General features: G+C 33.3%; 1 protein-coding gene across 2 annotated transcripts in view; it reads left to right on the top strand.

The window, feature by feature from the left end:
* Positions 1-19,495, top strand: part of STT3B (STT3B, subunit of the oligosaccharyltransferase complex (catalytic)) — a 69,847-nt gene extending 50,352 nt beyond the window's left edge. For both annotated transcript variants that reach the window (XM_004676358.2, XM_012720524.1), the window contains exons 7-17: positions 840-938; positions 2,037-2,183; positions 3,107-3,155; positions 4,442-4,596; positions 5,995-6,206; positions 7,391-7,578; positions 8,120-8,291; positions 9,096-9,269; positions 11,771-11,884; positions 14,264-14,476; positions 17,854-19,495. In XM_004676358.2, the coding sequence (XP_004676415.1) occupies positions 840-938; positions 2,037-2,183; positions 3,107-3,155; positions 4,442-4,596; positions 5,995-6,206; positions 7,391-7,578; positions 8,120-8,291; positions 9,096-9,269; positions 11,771-11,884; positions 14,264-14,476; positions 17,854-17,934 (1,604 nt within the window). In that variant the 3' untranslated portion in view covers positions 17,935-19,495. The remainder of the gene's footprint in view (positions 1-839; positions 939-2,036; positions 2,184-3,106; positions 3,156-4,441; positions 4,597-5,994; positions 6,207-7,390; positions 7,579-8,119; positions 8,292-9,095; positions 9,270-11,770; positions 11,885-14,263; positions 14,477-17,853) is intronic.
* The last annotated feature ends 219 nt before the right edge of the window (positions 19,496-19,714 follow it).

The raw sequence follows: 19,714 nt of genomic DNA, 5'->3' as shown, positions 1-19,714 counted from the left end.
TTTTCAACTGAGTGTGTCCTGTGTGCTGCTTGTACTATGTAACGTACATACTCTAATCTGTAGTAAAATATACCCTCAATATTATCACTTTAAATGTGCTTCCTTGCCAACAACTAAATATTGACTGTACCTCATAAAATGACTTAAGTAAGTTTCAAAAAAGGAATACTTCTAATATTAACTTGTTTCAGATCGTTGTCTTCGTTTTGAATTAGATGTTATTACAGTGATTTCAATATTTTCCTAATGACCAGTGAACACCTAAATGCTAACAAGTCTATACACAAATTGTAACTCCTGCCCATTTTGCCTGTATATTTAGTTGGTATAAACTAAAGTACTATAATATTCAGTCCTAGGAACAAATAGATTTCTCCTATTACAGCCTAAAGTCAGTAATTACTCTTTTGTGGCTTTATTTCTGTGTATTTATTCCTCTACTTTAATCACAAAAAATTCAGTGGGCAGACATGAACATTTTGTTTTACTATTTAGTGAAGTACTAAAAGGGTATAAAATACATAAGGGATAGTATTACTTTTATATGTGATGGTAAGTTATCTGTTAGGTAATACTTAGTTTAGATTAATGCCAGTAAGAATGATTTACTTATTTCATTTAAATACTAATAACTTCTTGGGTCATGTCAGTGGTTAAATAAACTACCTAAAATAGTGTTTTGTTTTGTTTTGTTTTTAAATAGAAAATTCATGATCTGTAATGTTTGTCAGGTATATATCAAATAGTAGTCCCTTCAAGATTCTGTTTTATGTAAATACTTGTTCTAAGTGCTCAATGGTAGTAGTAAATTATCCTTGTTTCCTATTTTGTCTTTATAGCATATAGCACTTTCTACATTGTGGGTTTAATATTATCCATGCAGATACCCTTTGTAGGATTCCAGCCAATCAGAACAAGTGAACATATGGCAGCTGCAGGTAAGAAGAATTTTATTATTATCATTATTATTATTATAAAGAATATATGAACGTATGACTAGTCAGTCTTCAAGGAAAAAGAGTGGTTTTTCCTTTTTTAAAAAATTTTTCATACTAGTTCTAAGGCATCTCAATAAAATGTTAATATTATAGTAGCATTGCAGCTTTCTCATACTGTGTTCCCAAAAATGGCCCTTTTTTGCATAACCTGTTACTGGCAAATGCTAAATTATATTTGCTTTGTATAAACAATATTAAGGAGTGTTATAGCACCTCTTTACTGAGCTACTGAGTCCATTTCAGCAAATTATATGGAACACTTCATTTTTATGTCCCTCACAATTCACTAAAATATTTTATCTGTATGTACTGGAATTAATAGCTTTCAAATTGATTATAAAGTTATATAATTCCACTCCATATAAGCAGGGTGTATATAATTAGAGTGTTTTGCCATTTATCTGGGTCAAAACTAAGATAATGGGAGATCTGTGACTAAAACTTTGTTAGGGATTGTAAATAAAAGTTTCATGACCCATAGGAAATCTGTGGGTCGTTCTTTATGTGTGACAGTTTATAAATATCATATATAACTATCTGAGATGATATACTTACTATTTTGATGATAAAATGATATGTTTTACTGGTCTTTAATTTTATCTTAGTACCCATTGCTATGTTTTAATTTGGAGTCTTGTATAAGAGTGTAATTAAGATCATATCCTGTCACTCAACTGTTAACAGTATCAGAATTTTCCTGATCTAAGTCAGTAAATCTTAGAATTATTTTCAATAATGTTTCCTTTATGTCCCTCCCCTAAAAACTGTCACTAAAATGTGAGACAGAGGGAGGAATTTAATGTGTTAAATACCGCAGTTATTGAAGTAGGGTTTATCTTTCCTGGTCCATGTATGGTTGAGTCTGATCACCTTTTTTTTAAATGTGTAACAGAATTTTTTTTTGATGATTAATTGATTAACTCATGGAAATGTAGGTTAGGTGATATGAATGGTACAAGATGTTCTAAAATTATCAACATTTTTTAATGGTCTTGGAAAAGTGCTTTATTTACTTATATGACCCTTTTCTTTAATTAGGTGTTTTTGCATTGCTGCAAGCTTATGCATTCTTGCAATATCTAAGAGACCGATTAACAAAACAAGAGTTCCAGACCCTTTTCTTTTTGGGTGTATCACTCGCTGCAGGTGCTGTGTTCCTTAGTGTCATCTATTTGACATATACAGGTAGGTGTCATCAAGTACAGAATATGGATCTTGTCTCTGGATTATTATTCAGAGGGTTTATTCTTTTACTAATCTGGTACATAATTCCATGTATCTTAGGTCAAATACTGTGTTTTTGTTCTTTGTGAACAATATAAAATTATATTCAAATTTCTACAGTCTGACTAGCATTGCAGTTGTTTGGCTTTTATTAAACACTGTCCTAACTTTGCTGACTAACTTTGCTCTGATAAATCCATTTTGAAGCATCCTTCTCTTCATCAGTGAATAGGAGATGTGAACTGTATAAAAGCTTTCTCATGTTAACCTACTGCTTGCTTGCCCTCTCTCACATGTCTGTAATCTCTCCTTTCAAACAGTCAACCTTTCTGTCTGCTTCTAGATTCTAAGTTATTTTTCAATCTTGACTTACCTAGTCTTTAGAAAACAAGTCACATTCTTTAATGGGTTTTATCTTTAAAACTGTGTACCATCCTGTCTCAAATAATAGAGGGTGATTTACAAGAGCAAATTGCATGATATGTAAAATCATATTTGTCATTTATTTGAATTTGGTATATAGTAGATTAGACCATTTAGCAAAATTAATTTTTTTTTACATTTTAAAAATGTCCCTTTATATATAATTACTTAGTGCTATCTTAATGTCTTCCTTTACTTAAATCAGCTAAAAGTTTAAGAATTGGAAAATTTTATAGAATTTTTCTGGAAATGTAATCTCTGTGGATATTTGTTTTTATCTGATCTGCTAATCTCTATGAAATATGTTAGCACCTAAAAAAGAAAGCCGAAATTATTTGAATACTACTTTATATTAATGTGAAATAATCACTAAGTACAAAACCAATAAAGCAAACAAAAAAAAATAGATTTAAAGAATGTTTAAGGCATATTAATTTCCTTTACATTTTTTTCCTTACAAGGTTACATTGCACCATGGAGTGGCAGATTTTACTCATTGTGGGACACTGGGTAAGTGAAGATAAGTTATTAACCCTGATTATGTTAAGACATCCCTTTATTCTGATAGTATCAGTATCTCCGTAAGTACTTAGGCAACACTTCTCAAATTCTTAGCATATACTAGTTATAATGATTGTTGAATCCCTTGTATTTTATCTTTGTTACTATTCCTCTTTGGAATAAATCCTCCATAAAATATGTAAGTCATGTGTTTCTGTTTCTGTGGGCAACTTCTTTCAGTTTTGTTAGAATGTTAGAGATAACATTCCTGCAGTTTTAATGATTAATTTTTTGTTTAATTGGCATATTAAAGGTTTACATCTTTGGCAGTTTTTTAATAAGGATAGGTGCTATGTTATAAACCATATGCTATAGATCAAAAATAATGCTTAAAAAATCATTCCACTTCTACTAATAAATTCTGTGCTATTTATAAATCAGTCAAATATAAAGAGAATATTAGCTGTGTTTTAAAAATGCCATTATAACAGTGATTCAATTAAAATAGTCCCCTTGTCTCAAGATATTTTATTAACTATAAGAGTATATCTATTGATGAGTAATTTATCGCCCTATTTTTCTGCTCTTGCTTTGTGGTGTAACAGTATTTAAAAACCTATCACAATGTATTGAATGAGTCTTCCTTCTGATGTGATAACTTGAGGGCTCATGTTCAGGTCTATTTAATAGACATAGGCATAAGCCATCAGCCTTATGTATATCATTACAGAGTTGGAGGGAGAGCCTTAGTTACAGTTATTCTGATTTGGTTGAATTAATTACTAGGTTAAATTTTTTGGCAGTCATGTTTGTTTTTACTTTCTAAAATTTACTAGACTACTCTGAAATCTCAGGGCATTTCAGGAATATTTTGTCCCATCCTTTACATTTCCCTCACCTGCATCCATACCATATCCTTGTTTAACAAGGTATGTGGCAATTTGATAGAATAACACATTTCTGCTAGTATTAAGTCCAAGAGATAGTGAAAGTTGTTTTAAGTGTGGGAAATACTAAGTTAAGCTACAGAACAGATACTTATTTGAACAAAGTTTTTGTATCACAAGTCAGAACAAACACTTTTTTGCCCGGCCTTATGTAATTCTCCTAATTTTAGGAAAGGTATATTGGCTTTAATTTTACCAGTATAGATCAGATTCACTTCTAGTATAGCTGGTTACACTGAAATATACTTTTAAACTAGGTGTGGGAAGTATGAACATTAAAATAAAGAATTTCTTAATCTAAAAGCTCCTGTTTTATCATTTAAATAATACTACCTTTTTTAATACCAGGTATGCAAAAATACACATTCCAATTATTGCATCAGTGTCTGAGCATCAACCCACAACTTGGGTCTCTTTCTTCTTTGATCTACATATTCTTGTGTGTACCTTTCCAGCAGGCCTATGGTTCTGCATTAAAAATATCAACGATGAAAGAGTGTTTGGTAAGCAATTTTTTATAAATCAAAGTACTTTTGTTATTGATTATTGCTTTTTGTTTTCTTATTTGCTTGACTGTTCCTATTCAAAATAAATTTCTTCCCTTTGTGGCATAAGTGCTTATTTAACTAAGAAAAATTCTGTGAGCTTATTTCATGTATATTGGAATTTTAAACCTAGCCTTGTATATAAATTTTTCTTTAAATTCATTTTGGCTATTATTATAAGAGATTGATATTATAAATGGCTGAGAATTAAAGGTTATCATTTTTAACAGTATAGTCTTCATTTAAGTTAGATCTGATTAATAGGAATAAGTTTGCAGGGCCATCCATCAACCTTATTTCAGTTCGAAGTACATTTAGTAATGGAGTATGAATCACTTTTAGGTAAACACCATCTTCACTGATATATTTGGGTACATTCACAGCTAACAAGACTTAAAGTAAAACTATTTAGACCAGGTATTTAGGATCAGACTTTCTGCATGGGTAAGTAAAAGAAGCCTGTACAAAAAAAGAGCCTTTCTATATTATTTCATATCTTTCAATTTAAAGAAAGGAAAAACTAATGTTTTAGAAGTCCAAATAGCGATTACCTTTTCAGGAAAGTGAGGAGCAGTTATTACTGGGAAGAGGCACTTGAGGGATCCTTCCAAGGAAGTCTAAAAATGTTCCATATTCTGGTGTGAGTAGTAATTATTTAGGTGTGTGCATACATAAATTTATTGAGCTACATACACGTAAGAATATAGTAGAATAAATGTATTTTTAGTAAGAAAAATAACTTCTAATTTGCTCAAGTGAGTTAACAGCTCCAATAACTCAGGGACTTTGTAAAATACGTAGCCTTTGGCCAGAAGTGAAATGGAAGAGCTTTCCCTGTGGTGTAGCACATTATCTGGAAGTCCTGGCTATTGGAAATTACTTTCAATTTTATTTTAAAGTCTGTTGGTAATTCCTTTCAAAGTTCGTTCTTTGGCTGTAAATTTTATTTTCCTCACATCCTGTTCTTGCAAGCTTTATGTCAGATTTGATTCTATACACTTACTTTACATAACAGTGTAATTAACTAGGTTTTGTATGTTGGCGGTAGATTTTCTATAACGTATTGCTATTGACAGTAATACATTGTCTCACTGCTCATAATAGCTAATTAAATTTGAATCATAAAACATTTATCTAAACTGTTAATGTACAGTACTTAGGCAACACACTAGTTGTAATTTCAAAACAGGGTTGATAAATTAGTTGTCCACTACTATCACTTTAAGTATAGCTGCTTCAGTGACATTTTTTTTTCTATTTTTAAGTTTTGGTTTATAATGTGTATTAAACATTTAGTTCAGCTCGTTGAGATTTTCTTTTCTGAAGGAAGTGTTATAAGAGAACTTGTTTTCGCAGTTGCACTGTATGCCATCAGTGCTGTCTACTTTGCTGGTGTGATGGTGCGACTGATGTTGACTTTGACTCCTGTCGTCTGTATGCTGTCTGCAATTGCCTTCTCAAATGTTTTTGAGCACTATTTGGGGGATGATATGAAAAGAGAAAACCCACCTGTGGAGGACAGCAGTGACGAGGATGACAAAAGAAACCCAGGAAATTTGTATGATAAGGTAGGTGATCAAAAATGTAAATATGGTTTATTTTCCACCACCATAAGAATTATGCCTATGAAGAAACATTAAATAAGAATTTGGAAGTACTGTGGCATTATTAGTTGCACTCTATTATTTTTTCCCCAAAATTTAAGTCACAGTTGGTTTTTTAACTCAGCATGAGAAAACAGGATGTAATCAGAGAAAAGATTCTTTTGGGTCAGGTTTTATCTTAAAACCTCTCCATTTTTTGAGAGGAAAAATCAGTTGCTCTACTAAATTACATGAATTCAAGCACCCTTCTAAGGCCTGTGCACAAGTACTTATCCTTGAAGTTTGTATTTTAAAATTTGATAGTTGATTGAATCGTAAAGACAGTATCTTGAAAAACAAACAAAAACCTCCAGTATTGGCAACGAGGCTGACTGACACGCTGTGATTTACTTTGGTGCTGGAGTGGAAAAGACTTGGAAGAATCAGAGCAGGTGTCTTAAATACTATAGTAAATTTTGTGAATTTGATTACAAATTGGGTTTTTAAGTATCAGTGAGCAATGAAATTTTTCTGTAAGCACTAACTTTGAAAATTCTCCCATTACAGTAGAACCAGTATAATTCATAATATACTTGATAAATAACATACTGTCTTTTGTGTCTATGGTGGTTTTATGTGATTTAACTTTGCAGTTAGTGCCTATTACTCGGCTTTTACTGTTATTTCTTTCAAAAATATAATCTTAAAAGTCTAAAGGTGTTTAGGACGAAGACTAGTTCTGATAATGCACGTTTTTCCTATAGTAAAATCCTGTATGATCTGAATTATAAATGTACATTGCCATTTTCAGGATGAGGAATTCAGATTATATTAGAGAATTGTCAGAATAGGCCATTTGGTTATCTCCTTTGTATGTAAATTAAAATAAAAGGACAGTTTTGTTTAAGAGCAGCTTCTTGCTGGAGATAATTTGCTTTTGATTGGCACTGAGTTGAGTATATTTAAAGGCAGCTTTCTTATTCCCATTTGACTTAATTTATGTGGATGACTTTTAGGAAATACTACACTGCCCACAAAGAAATATATACTCAGTGGCTTTACATTTTTCGTCAGAAAGAGTTAAATTAATATGTTAACTACTTTTCCCCTTAGGTGTCTTAATGAAGCATTCAAACAATTTTGTCTAATCAGTTTTTTTTTATCTTTAGGCAGGTAAAGTGAGGAAGCATGTAACTGAACAGGAGAAAACTGAAGAGGGATTAGGCCCTAATATAAAAAGCATTGTCACCATGTTGATGCTGATGCTGTTGATGATGTTTGCAGTTCATTGTACCTGGGTCACAAGCAATGCCTATTCTAGTCCAAGTGTGGTCCTAGCTTCTTACAATCATGATGGGTAAGAAAATAATATGACTGCAAAAGGATTCTAGACTTACCCTTTATTCCTCTCTCAAAAGACAGAATTTAAAGAGAATGTTTATAAAACTATTTGAATTTCACATTTCTCTTGGGGACTGTCCCTCATCCCCCTATGTCCATCCCCTTTGGTAAAGGTGGGTAATAATCTCACATCATGCTCGTTCTCAAAATGTCTCTGCATCCATAATCATATGCATTATTAGCTTTTTTCCAAAGTGTTGTATTTCGACATCATCATATCATAACCAGAAACCTACGTTTGGGGCTCAGCAATCTATAATTTAATGCTCTCCAGGTGACTACAATGCAACTAAAATTTAAGGATAGCTGGATTATATATTGCCTTTGTCTTCCCCCAGCTTCTGATTCCACCCCACCCCCACTTTGGTCACCCTTTGTTGAGGCTTTTAATTCCTGTCCTTAAGATGTTAAAATTATTCAGTAGATTAGCACCCAATTTTTTGTTACCTCTTACATGTTAACAAGATCTCATTTTAAGAAACTCTGTTTATTTTTAGCACCAGGAATATTTTAGATGATTTCAGAGAAGCTTATTTCTGGCTAAGGCAAAATACAGATGAACATGCCCGAGTGATGTCTTGGTGGGATTATGGTTATCAGATAGCTGGAATGGCTAATAGAACTACTTTGGTGGATAATAACACCTGGAATAACAGCCACATAGCACTGGTAAGAATTTGATAAACAGAAGTTCGAAAATTGCTAATTTCTATTTGCTGTTTAGCAACCAAACTTGATTAAGTAAAGATAATGCAATTATTTTTTGCTTGCTTGAATTCTCAATTGGCACTTCACATATTTACTCAATAAAGTGAGTGCAAACTATACTCATTTATTAAGAATGGTATTTAGCTATCATTCAGAGTTGTAGGCTGATCTGTGGCAGATCTAATGTCTTTAGCTCATTGGAGAATTAACCAAAACCTGAAAATTTTCAAATTACTACATCTGACTTGTGTTTTATACATTTTGTAAATCAAGAAAATTTGCAAGCATATAAAGCAATGTACCATATTTTATGGGCATGTAAATTCCAATAAGTGATTTACATAAATTAATATAATCACCTCTCTGTTCTTTAACAATTTTGAATAACTTAACTAAATGAATTCTGTTTATATTTATGTTGTAGCTATGGATCATATGTCTGATAACCTGTCTGTTTGTGTTAGCTAGACCACTGGTCACTCCTGACTTGAGGTTATGAAAACTATGTCTTGTAAACTTGTCTGCTTGTAGTATCAATTTCATAAGACTTAATTATTAGCCAAATAATAGAAATATGTTATGACTTGGTAAAGTTAGGTACTCAGAAATTTCTTGAATTCATAGCCAGTGATTATGATATAAAAGAATACCATGTAAGCACCATGTAAATCAAGCTCTTAAATAATTTTGTCTTGAGATACATACATTTTTATATTTAGCATATATAGGATTGAGTACTTATATTCTCATTGTTTTATTCTATAGGTGGGAAAAGCTATGTCTTCAAATGAAACAGCAGCCTATAAAATCATGAGGACTCTGGATGTAGATTATGTTTTGGTTATTTTTGGAGGAGTGATTGGCTATTCTGGTGATGACATTAACAAGTTTCTCTGGATGGTTAGGATAGCTGAAGGGGAACACCCAAAAGACATTCGAGTAAGAAACTAGATCTTTTCCACCTTACAATAATTTACTTATTAATTGTATCATATATGTTTTCATCATTCTGCCCAGAAATTAGACCATCATCCTGACTTTATTATAGATAGTAGACATTTTCCAGATTTAAAACTTGTGAAGTTCATGCATGGCACTTCCATTTTTCCCGTGAAGCAATCCCTTGACATGACTCTTAACTTTACTCTTTCGCAGCATTTTATTTCTTCACATTACTGCCTAAAATAGAGCAGTAACCTTGAAATTGTTTCTGATCTAGAAAGACATGGGTGATGTTACTTTACAGCTTAAAGGCCTTCAGTAGATTAAGGAAAAGGGTCTTGACAACAGACAGTCATGAGTTAGATTTGAAACTGCCATTCCCACCGTGGTGCTGTGAACAAAGTTATCTTTGGCTAGTCGGCATTAGATAATTCGAACACTAGGTTTTCTTGTGTTATAATGGGGCTTTAGGCAACCTTAGGTTACCACTAGTGAGGATGCCTGCAGTAATTTACTTGTGATGCTGTTACAAGAATCTGTACTATTGATAGATGAAAATAACCAAATAATCTCTATAATGAAGCACTGGTATAAAATCCAAGCTTCTTAATACTTTGCTTTCCTTTACTCTGGTCTCTTGTTCCTCTACCAGATTTCTTCCACTCTACTTGTGTAATCTGTCTTGTGAAGCTTGCCTTGTGCTTTCTTTTCTTGACTTTCTTGACATGTACATGTATAATCTTTTTTGGAATACCTTCCCTACCACAGAGTTGTCACCTCTCTAGAAACCCTATTCTGGTGTATTTATATATGTCTGCTGTCATTGTGAAATCACATGTTAGTAGGTAGATTAAGATTCTTCTGTATTTCTTGTACTCATTTGTGATTTACAGAGGATTGGCAACTGAAATTATGGTTTGCATCATAAAGGCCAAAAAATGAGGGGTAAGGGTCACTGCTCATCCACAATAAAAGAATCTTTGGGGAAACTAAGTATGGATGTCATGTGAGAGAGATGATAAAGCTCCTAATTTCCTCTTTAAATGTAAATGCTATATTTTCCCTTAACTATGATAAACATTATTTCCTTAGATTACTCTTAATTTGATTTTCCTAGAATGTGACTTTCATTTTTGGATTTGTTTTAGCAGCATTAAAATCAGGTGTGATCGATCCAAATATGTTTTTAACATTTAAAGAAATCCTAGGCCCTCCCTGAAGTTCCGATCCCCGGCCCCGGAGGTTACCTCCATGGCTAGGCAGACCTCTTCTGACCCACCCACTGCTCCTCTTAGTAATGTACTTTGTCTATCTGCCTGTTCTGCTCCCCACTCTGTCTCTGGTGAATCCTCTCACCGCCCCTGCACCTCTGGCTTGTACTCCAGTTCTATATGAATAAATAAATAAATCTTTTAAAAAAATCCTAAGTTTTTATGTTTATAAAGGCAGTATTTTTAAGCTTTTTGAGTAATTAATATATTCATGTCATTCAAAAATAAAATAACAAAGCCTTCCCCAGAAGTCCCTGATTATTATTATTTATGATCCTTTTTAAACACATAATTAGTAGTAAAATAAATACCCCAGTTTTTTTTTTAATATCGATGTATTTTGGTGATCTTTCCATATACAATAAAGAGCCACCTTCATTCTTTCTTTTATATTTGCAGTGTGTTCTGTTGTGTGCATCTGCCATTATTAAACATGTTCCTATTGATGGACAATCAAGTTATCTCTTTTAATCTCAAAGCTTTCTACATCTGTTGTTTTCCATAAGATGTATTTTTGTAGGATAAATTCCTAAATATGGCAGATTTGCCTTCTGAGAGGTTAATTTATAAACTCACTGAAATCCCCCCAAAAAATTACAACAGAAGTTTTCTAAACATTATTTTTCCAGAATAAAGAACTAGTTTTAGAGTTCATATGGAAAAATAAAGACCACTTAGAAAGACTCTAAAATGAAATAATAGATGTGAGGATGGGCAGTATGAGAAAGCCAGCCTGCCTGATACTAAACAGGTGTCGGCACCATTCCTTTTCAGTTATTGAGATTTAGAACATGGTTTAAAATCTATTGGCCTTTATTGTCCTCTCTCACCCCAAGGATTGCTATTCTTCTTTGTATGTAATTTCTTATAAACTATTGATATGGATTTTTTTTATTGAGAAAACATTGGTTTATAACATTATATGGGTTCATATAGATGTGTATCAGTATATAGTCTTACAAAATCAGTCGCTGTATATACTATATTATCATTCCTAGAACTAGAGCCTAGTTCCAAAAATTGTTTTTGCCTCAGGCTGTAAAAAGCCCATGCAGTTTTATTTTTTGAATAATATTTGAATTTATAAATTAATCTCTTACTACTATAGTTTTGATTTATGAGACTAACTCAAAAGCTGGTTCTTTCGGGGAAACTTAAAGGGAAACCTGTAACTTTGAATGTGTAAAACAGAAACTGACACACAAATTAATGGATTCCTTTTTATAGGAAAGTGACTATTTCACCCCACAAGGAGAATTCCGTGTAGACAAAGCAGGATCCCCCACTTTGTTGAATTGTCTTATGTATAAAATGTCATACTACAGATTCGGAGAAATGCAGGTTAGTTACATCTGTTTTTCTTAAATTTTTATTCAAAAGTATTTTAAATCTTTGCCTCTAGAAAACAAGATAATGATGTTTTGGTTGTGCTCTACAGGAAAAATGTACTTACCAAGAGATTCTTTTTTGGGGGACAAAAGGGGGACTCAACATTAAATTTAAATTACTTTATAACTTCTATGAGAAATTTTTTAGATCAAAGATTTCTTTCCAAAATAGTACACTATGCTTAAATCCAGCCTTTGCTTGACACTCCTACATTTGGCCTCATGTTTTCTTGTATAGTATATTTCCAAGGTCAAGATCTACTATATAGGGAACAGAGTGGTCTTAGGTAGGTTACTTTGCTTCTTGGTGGGAGAAGTCTTGAAATCAGAGGGCTAAATTTTATACAATGCTATCACTGCTATTACCACAGATAGCTAGTACTAGCTGGCTCAGTTTCCTAGAAAATGAGAAAGGTGGTACAAAAGCTGAAAGGCCCACAAAGTGAATGTGTCAAGAGGCAAAATGAACAGTTCATGGGCTCACTCTGATAACATTTGATTTCTTAGCAGGTCAAGTAACCCTTGTACAAATCACATTCTTCCCTGGGTTTGTTTTTGTTTTATGTATATAATGTGAATTAGACTGATTATTCTATATCACTGATTCTTTATTATTCTTAGATTATGTGATTATAATACTAAGTTATAACTTCATACTAACAGTGCAGTGAAAATTTTCTGATTACATTTGCTTTATGGTTAAGCTTATATTAGAAGGTGGAAGAAAAATTGTTGTATTTTTTACAAATACCAGGAATCATGATAATGTTTCATGATTATTCATTTGGAATTACTCTGCAGATAAATTTAAAAACACACACATAGTAGCATATCACCGCTGGATTTAGGTTTTTGTTTGTGCTTAGATTATCTTTGGAAGGTCACTGCCAGCTCACTAAACTCATACTAAAAAGGAAACACGTAAGCCATAATAATTAACCACCACAGAAAATGCAGCAAAGATTAGTTTTTCTATTTACCAGTGAACAGAAAGGACTTATGTGGGGTAAAGATGGTAATGATGGCATCAAAGGACTTTTTTTTTTTTCTGTCAAAGCTTTAGCAATAGTTTCAAACCATCTTCCTGGATGGTTTGAATAAATATGCATTTATTTTGATGCCTTACATACTCAAAAGTAGTAGATATTAAACTTGAAGTTTTAATTTCATAGATAAGCAGGAACAGGTTATTTCTTCATTGGAATGGATCTGGGTTTTTTTTTTTCTCTTTAAGGTTCAATTAATTGTTTTTCATTTATGTGTCTACATGAACAGTCTGGGGATTCCTTAAAATGTCTTTTCTCCCATTTTCCCTCTTTTTAGCTTTTTAAATTTCTTTTCTAGACCCTACTTTTAGGAAGTTGTATCATTGCTTATTCTAGCTTTATGTATGTATGTATTCATGCATGCATGAAGAACTGGGGTACAAGCCAGAGATACATAGGTGGTGAGAGGATTCACCAGAGACAAAGTGAGGAGCAGAACAGGCAGATCAATGAAGTACACTGCTGAAGGGAGCAGCAGTGGGTTAGGAAGGGCCTGCCATGCTATGTGGATCACCTCCGGGGCCGGGGATCGAACTCATGCTGAAGTGGCTTAGCTACTTAGTGCTGTGCTTTAACCCACTGTGCCACGAGGGAGGGCCCCACTTTAGCTTTTTTTTAACAGCACTGGAGAGATAAATCTACGCTCTGAAAGAAAATAAAACCTGCGTGCAGCTTATATCCTGGTAGAGGATATAGGTAATTTTAAAAATAAATAGAAACTGTATCAGTGAATACTGTAGAGTAAAAAGGTGAAGGAATACAACTAATCTGAAGAAATATTGTCTGAAAGAGATGGTACTTGGGTTGAAATGATTGAAAGGAATGAGCCATTTGAAAGAGTGGAATAAGAAACCTTGAAGCCAAAACCTTGAACAGATAGTGCAAGGCCCTACGACACTGAATTCCCGTCTGTGTATTCTCTCTGCATACTTATATAAAAAGGGCTTTGATGCATTTTCTTACTTTGTTTCGATTTTTATATGCCTACAGACTACTTATCCACTCTAAGAGGGTCTATGACATATTATTATCTATTTTTTTATTTTATTTCTTATCTATTATCTTGATTTTTTTCTGTTTGGTTAGCAATGTATTTTTTCCATGTGTTATGTATTATACATTATGTATGCTATGTGTACAAAATTTTACATGTATGTTATAGATCATATATACATTACTTTGCTCCGGTTCTGTTTTCCCAGCCCAAAGGGAGAGACTTCTGCCTTGATGATAGCATTTACTGCCTTCAATGTGGTTAACATCCAATACTAATGTCACTTTTACAGTTGGATTTTCGAACACCACCAGGTTTTGATCGAACACGTAATGCTGAGATTGGAAACAAGGACATTAAATTCAAGCATTTGGAAGAGGCCTTTACATCAGAACACTGGCTAGTAAGGATATATAAAGTGAAAGCACCTGATAACAGGGAGACACTAGACCACAAACCTCGAGTCACCAACATTTTCCCAAAACAGAAGTATTTGTCAAAGAAGGTAGGTGCTAAGTGAATTCATGTTTACAAGACGATAAATCAAGGTTGTTCGTTTGTGTGAAAGAATTACTGAAAATTGCTAACAAATTTCCCTTCCAGTTCTATTAAGACTGACTTTTAAGTATATAAGTGTGTGTGTGTTTAAGTGTGTGTAAAGTAAATACCAGTTTAGCCTTCTAGGGGAATTTCTTTCAAATACAGCACTTCATATCCCAAGCATCAATTTACTCTTGATAGCATAGTGGTTAATCATTGATCCAGGCTGAAATTTTCCTGAGGCATCCTGACTTGACTTAGTGCCATTACTGTTAGTAAGAGCTTCTCATAAAGTATATCTACGGCCATTTTCTGAACCTGTGTGAAAGTAAATGTGCCAGAAACTCAGGTGATGGTATTGTGATTAGTTATTCATCTTTTGGTCAAAGGAAATTTACATTTTCATGTTCCCTTTTTTAGTACAAAGAAAGATGTCATTATATTATTCATTGTACTAAGAAAGCTGTTGTTATTCATTGAATAAAATGTAAGCTTGAATTAGTTGAGTCCTGATTTAAAAAATCACTTAAGATAATTATTTTTAAATGTAATTATCATGACATAGCTTATAGACGGAAATGATGATGATCATTTAATAATGCTTCATTTCTTACTAAATATTTTATTAGAGATCATTATTACTCACTTAAGCCAGATAGTTCTAATCTGTATTATAAAAGGTTACAAAACATGAGTATATAAGTAGCCTGCTATGGGAGACTGAAATGAGGAGTCAGATAAGCTACTACCCATATACTTATTAGGTTTATTTCAGCCTTAAATCTTGAAAGATATTTAGGCTTTCATAGCCCAGGTCATTTACTTTATATCCTTGAAATTGTTGTCATACTCCTTTTCATTACTTTTAAAATACTCAAATATATTAAAATGATGTTTTTTATTTGTACTATAAAAGCGGTATATAATATGTAAGGAGAAATTAAGTGAATATTTCTTCTGTGCCCGACATAGATTCCCATACTTAGGGTAGTGTATTTAATTCTCACCTTACTGATTTCATTGTCTTAGTCATATCAGATTTTCTTACTAGTGGCATTTTAAATGACAAATTCAAACTCATTTTCTCATTTGTGTTAAGAAAAGCCAGTGAACTGACTCAACACAGAAGTCAAAGCAAATGCTGCTAGAATAAAAGTATTTGCTCCTAAGACATTTAAAACCAAATTAAGGTCCAATTTTTCTGAAAGACAAGGCCTTTGAACTTGTCTAATGATAGTGAATTTTCTTAATCTGACCTCTTACGTTTTGCCAGAATCTCCCCAAATAAAATGAGTAAATAAAAATGAGCCTTTCTCAAAACATGCCATTTGAAACATAATGTCAAGTATCAAACATGGATTTTGAGGTTCTGGTTTCTCTTTTCTGTACTTGATCTACAGGATTGTTTATTAATAGACTTTCATCTCCCCACTCCCTTTATATACTTTTGGGGGCTTGGAGGTATGTGTCCGTCTGTCCCTGCAAAGTTGACATGGTTGAGGTACTAGGAGTTATAGTCTATGGCTGTAGAAAAGATTATTTTGCATGGGTCACATGTTTTTTGAGAAGAAACACCGTGAGGGCTTAGTTACATACATAAACCTGGGCATTTTATAAAACCTTCTAGGAAAGATTTTTTGTTTGAAATATCTAGATTACTATGATAAAGAAAATTTGAACTGGCTTGAATTTTTTTTTTTTTAAAGATTTATTTATTTATGCTTACAGAACTCTGGGGTACAGGCAACAAGTGTGGTGGGTGAGAGGATTCACCACAGACAGAGCAGGGAAGAGAACAGGCAGATCTACTGAAATACACTGCTGAGGGAGCAGCGGGTGGGTCCGGAGAGGTCTGCCACGCCCTGTGGGTCAGCTCCCTGGTTGGGGATCGAACTCCTGCTGCAGTGGCTTCAGAGAGCCTCATAATGCGGTGCTTCAGCGCACCAGGGAGAGCCCTGGTTTGAATTTTAGGACTTGTACCCCTGAATTTTTTTTGCTTTTTGCCTTGTTAATGAGGAGCGTTTACTGTAAACAAGTTTACAGTAACTAAATTTTGTTACCCTAAGAGGATTGCACTTTACCTTGTGTCCTTCTCCCTTAGGAAAAAATGTATAAATTGTTCTAATAAAAGTGTAGCATTTTCTGAAACTTTTCATCTAAAAGTTGTATTTAAATGTGAAAATTTAATTGAGTGGTCAACCTCTGAGTCTTTAGTCCCTGCTAATCCACTGCTTTAATGGTGCAGTAAATTATTTGATTCCATAAATTATTTTTTTTTCAGTATTTATGGGTATGAAAGGTTGACATAATTTATGATTTATAGGATTCTAACATTGCAAACACAGTAGTTTCTTCCACCATATTTATTATAATATGTTTCTTATACCAGAAAACATCTGTTGAAAGTTTTTAGTGGGATCTTAAAGTGTTAAGACAAATTATTTTTATTTATTTATTTATTTTAAAGATTTATTTGTACATACAGAACTGGGGTACAGGCCAGAGGCTCAGGGGTGGTGAGAGGCTTCACCAGAGAGAACAGGAAGCAGAATGGGCAGATCAACGAAGTACACTGCTGAGGAAAGCAGCAGGTGGGTCAGGAGAGGTCTTCCACGCCATGTGGTCACCTCTGGGGCAGGCCGGACTTGAACTCATGCGGAAGTGGCTTTAGTTTCTCAGTGCTGTGCTTTAACCCGCTGCGCCACCAGGGAGGGCCCAAGACAAGTTATTTTTAAATGATCATGAAACAGGTATTTTCCTTTTGTTTTCATATTAAGGTGCTTATTTTCCAACTTAAGTTGAAAAATGTGCCAAGTAATTTTATTTAGCTTTCATTTGAAGATGGGTACAGTCATTCATTTCAGAGAACTACCAACTTAATTCCAGGAACTACCAACTTAATTTCTATTTCTGAAACACAGCTAGCTATCATTGGTAGTTAAGCCAGGGGCTACATTAACACTTTGATCTATGCGGTGTTATATTCTGTAATACCTGGAAATGTAATTATTACTGTAATACTAAGAGTTACGAGGTTGAGAATGGGACACGGGGTTTCCTCCACCTGATGGCAAAGAATGTATGTTTTTGTGTTCATTTGAGAACTGTTTTACAAGGCTTTTACTTTAAAGATTAGGGGCTGTTCATCTAGAACTAGTTCAGTTCATCTTGGATCTCAACATAGAATAGTTCGTGAGTCCAACCATAGGAAGAGCTAAGAACTTAAGATGATATCACCATATAGTAAAGTGTGTGTGAGAGAGGAGAGAGAGAGAGAGAGAGAGAGAGAGAAAATCAATAAGAACCCTGCAACTAATACCATGTGTTCTATTTTCCTTTTAGACTACAAAAAGGAAGCGTGGCTACATTAAAAATAAACTAGTTTTTAAGAAAGGCAAGAAAATATCTAAGAAGACTGTTTAATACACTGTTCTGGTTTCTAACTTGAAGCAGTTGTCCTTGTGAGAACCGGTCTTTGCCTTTAGCTCATGTCATGTTTCACAGCAACTTGAGGGTACAGAACCATCACTGGTCCAGATTAATGTTAAAATTTTCTGGCAATGCCTGATTTAAAAAATAAATTGGTTTATTGAGAACAGCTGTTTTCGATTTGTAATGTGAAGCAAGACGGAGCACTGCTGTCTAGCAGCAGATTTTTTTTATTGGTACATACTCCTTCAAATCTGAGAATTTGGACTAATTGCACCAAAGAACCCTCTAATTTGGTCCCTGGCACATGCATACTTGTCAATGTTTTCATTCTTTTTGAAGACCTGCATTTTATTTGAATTACCCAAATAGCAATATGTAAAATACAGATGACAAAATGTGATGCGATCTTCTTGAAAACAGTAACTAGTACAGATCTGAGAAAGAGGTATTAGGAAAGAATTTTACTTCCTTGAAATATATTTATTTTCATGTTTCTCCAATGCAAAGGATGTTTCATCAAATGTACTTTCTCTATTGCTTACTGTTATGTTCTAAGAAGAAGCTGCTGATTCAAAGATGGACCTCTGAGTAACTAATTGATTTAAATAGTTTTTTATGTTGACACATTATTGCTGCTGTTAGCAGTTGTATTCATCAGGTACTTAAAGAGTAGATTTCATACATAGTTCATTCAAGGGCTAAATTTATATCCTTTGGAAATCATGGCAACTGCATAGAATGTTGCTTACCAAAATGGGGCTCGGTATCTTAGTTCTGAGGTTAGCACTATGTTTACATGCAAAAGATTGAGAAAAAACCCCTTTGAAGTTTATTTGTGACTTCAAAATGACAAAGGATTTGTAAACTTTGCCTAGATGTCTCCCACAAGTTTCATCTATCACAATGATTTTGTCCTCTGCTCCATATTTTTAAACCTTAAGCATTTGATGAAACACTCTTTAATGCTATATGCATTTTCTTACTTTTATTAAAATGTGACAATTGTCAAAAAATGCACTAAAATATAAATGGAGATTGAACGTGTTCACTTTCCAGCTTATAGGCAACTTTATATAGACTTGAAAATTTTCTCCAGTTGTTTAGTAAAAGTGAGAGAGATAAGGTTTTTCTTGCCACAGGATATCTTTATATATATACATATATATACACATATATGTGTGTGTGTGTGTATATATGTGTATATATATATATAAACAAGCGTAACTTACACCACTGCTTTTGGTGGAAAAGTGCAGAATAGTATGTACCTTTTATGAAGAAAAATGTAATTTCCAATATTCAGTGAGAATGTTACTGCTGACTTTCTTTTCCAAAGTGTAAAATACCTTTGATTTATAGAATTCATTTTTGACCCAGATGATGGTTCTTTTACAGACCAATAAAATAGCTGAACATTTTCACAAATAAAGTGTAACTAAATCTGGATTTCTGATACCTTGTCATTTGGGGGAATTTATTTTACTTTGTTGCTTTAAAATTCAATGCAGAGAAGTTGTTGACTGTAGGGGAAATAAAGTTAATTCAAATTTTGTGTTAAGTGTTGTTATTTCACATCTGTTTTTGAAAGGACTTACAGGGTGTACTGAACACATCCTTCCTCATTCACTGGTACCAAGGTTTTAGAGGGTATGGGTACAAAAGAAGTGCTAGGTCACTTAACTTTTTTTTACTTTTTAAAAAGGTTTATTATGAAAGGAAGAAAAAGAGGTACCTGCATAGTTGCTAGGTCAGCTCTCTGTAATAAGCTACT

Source organism: Condylura cristata, unplaced genomic scaffold (genome assembly GCF_000260355.1).
Source record: "Condylura cristata isolate star-nosed mole 26May11 unplaced genomic scaffold, ConCri1.0 scaffold00004, whole genome shotgun sequence".
NCBI classification, from domain to species: Eukaryota; Metazoa; Chordata; class Mammalia; order Eulipotyphla; family Talpidae; genus Condylura; species Condylura cristata.
This window is presented reverse-complemented; position numbering and strand designations above follow the sequence as displayed.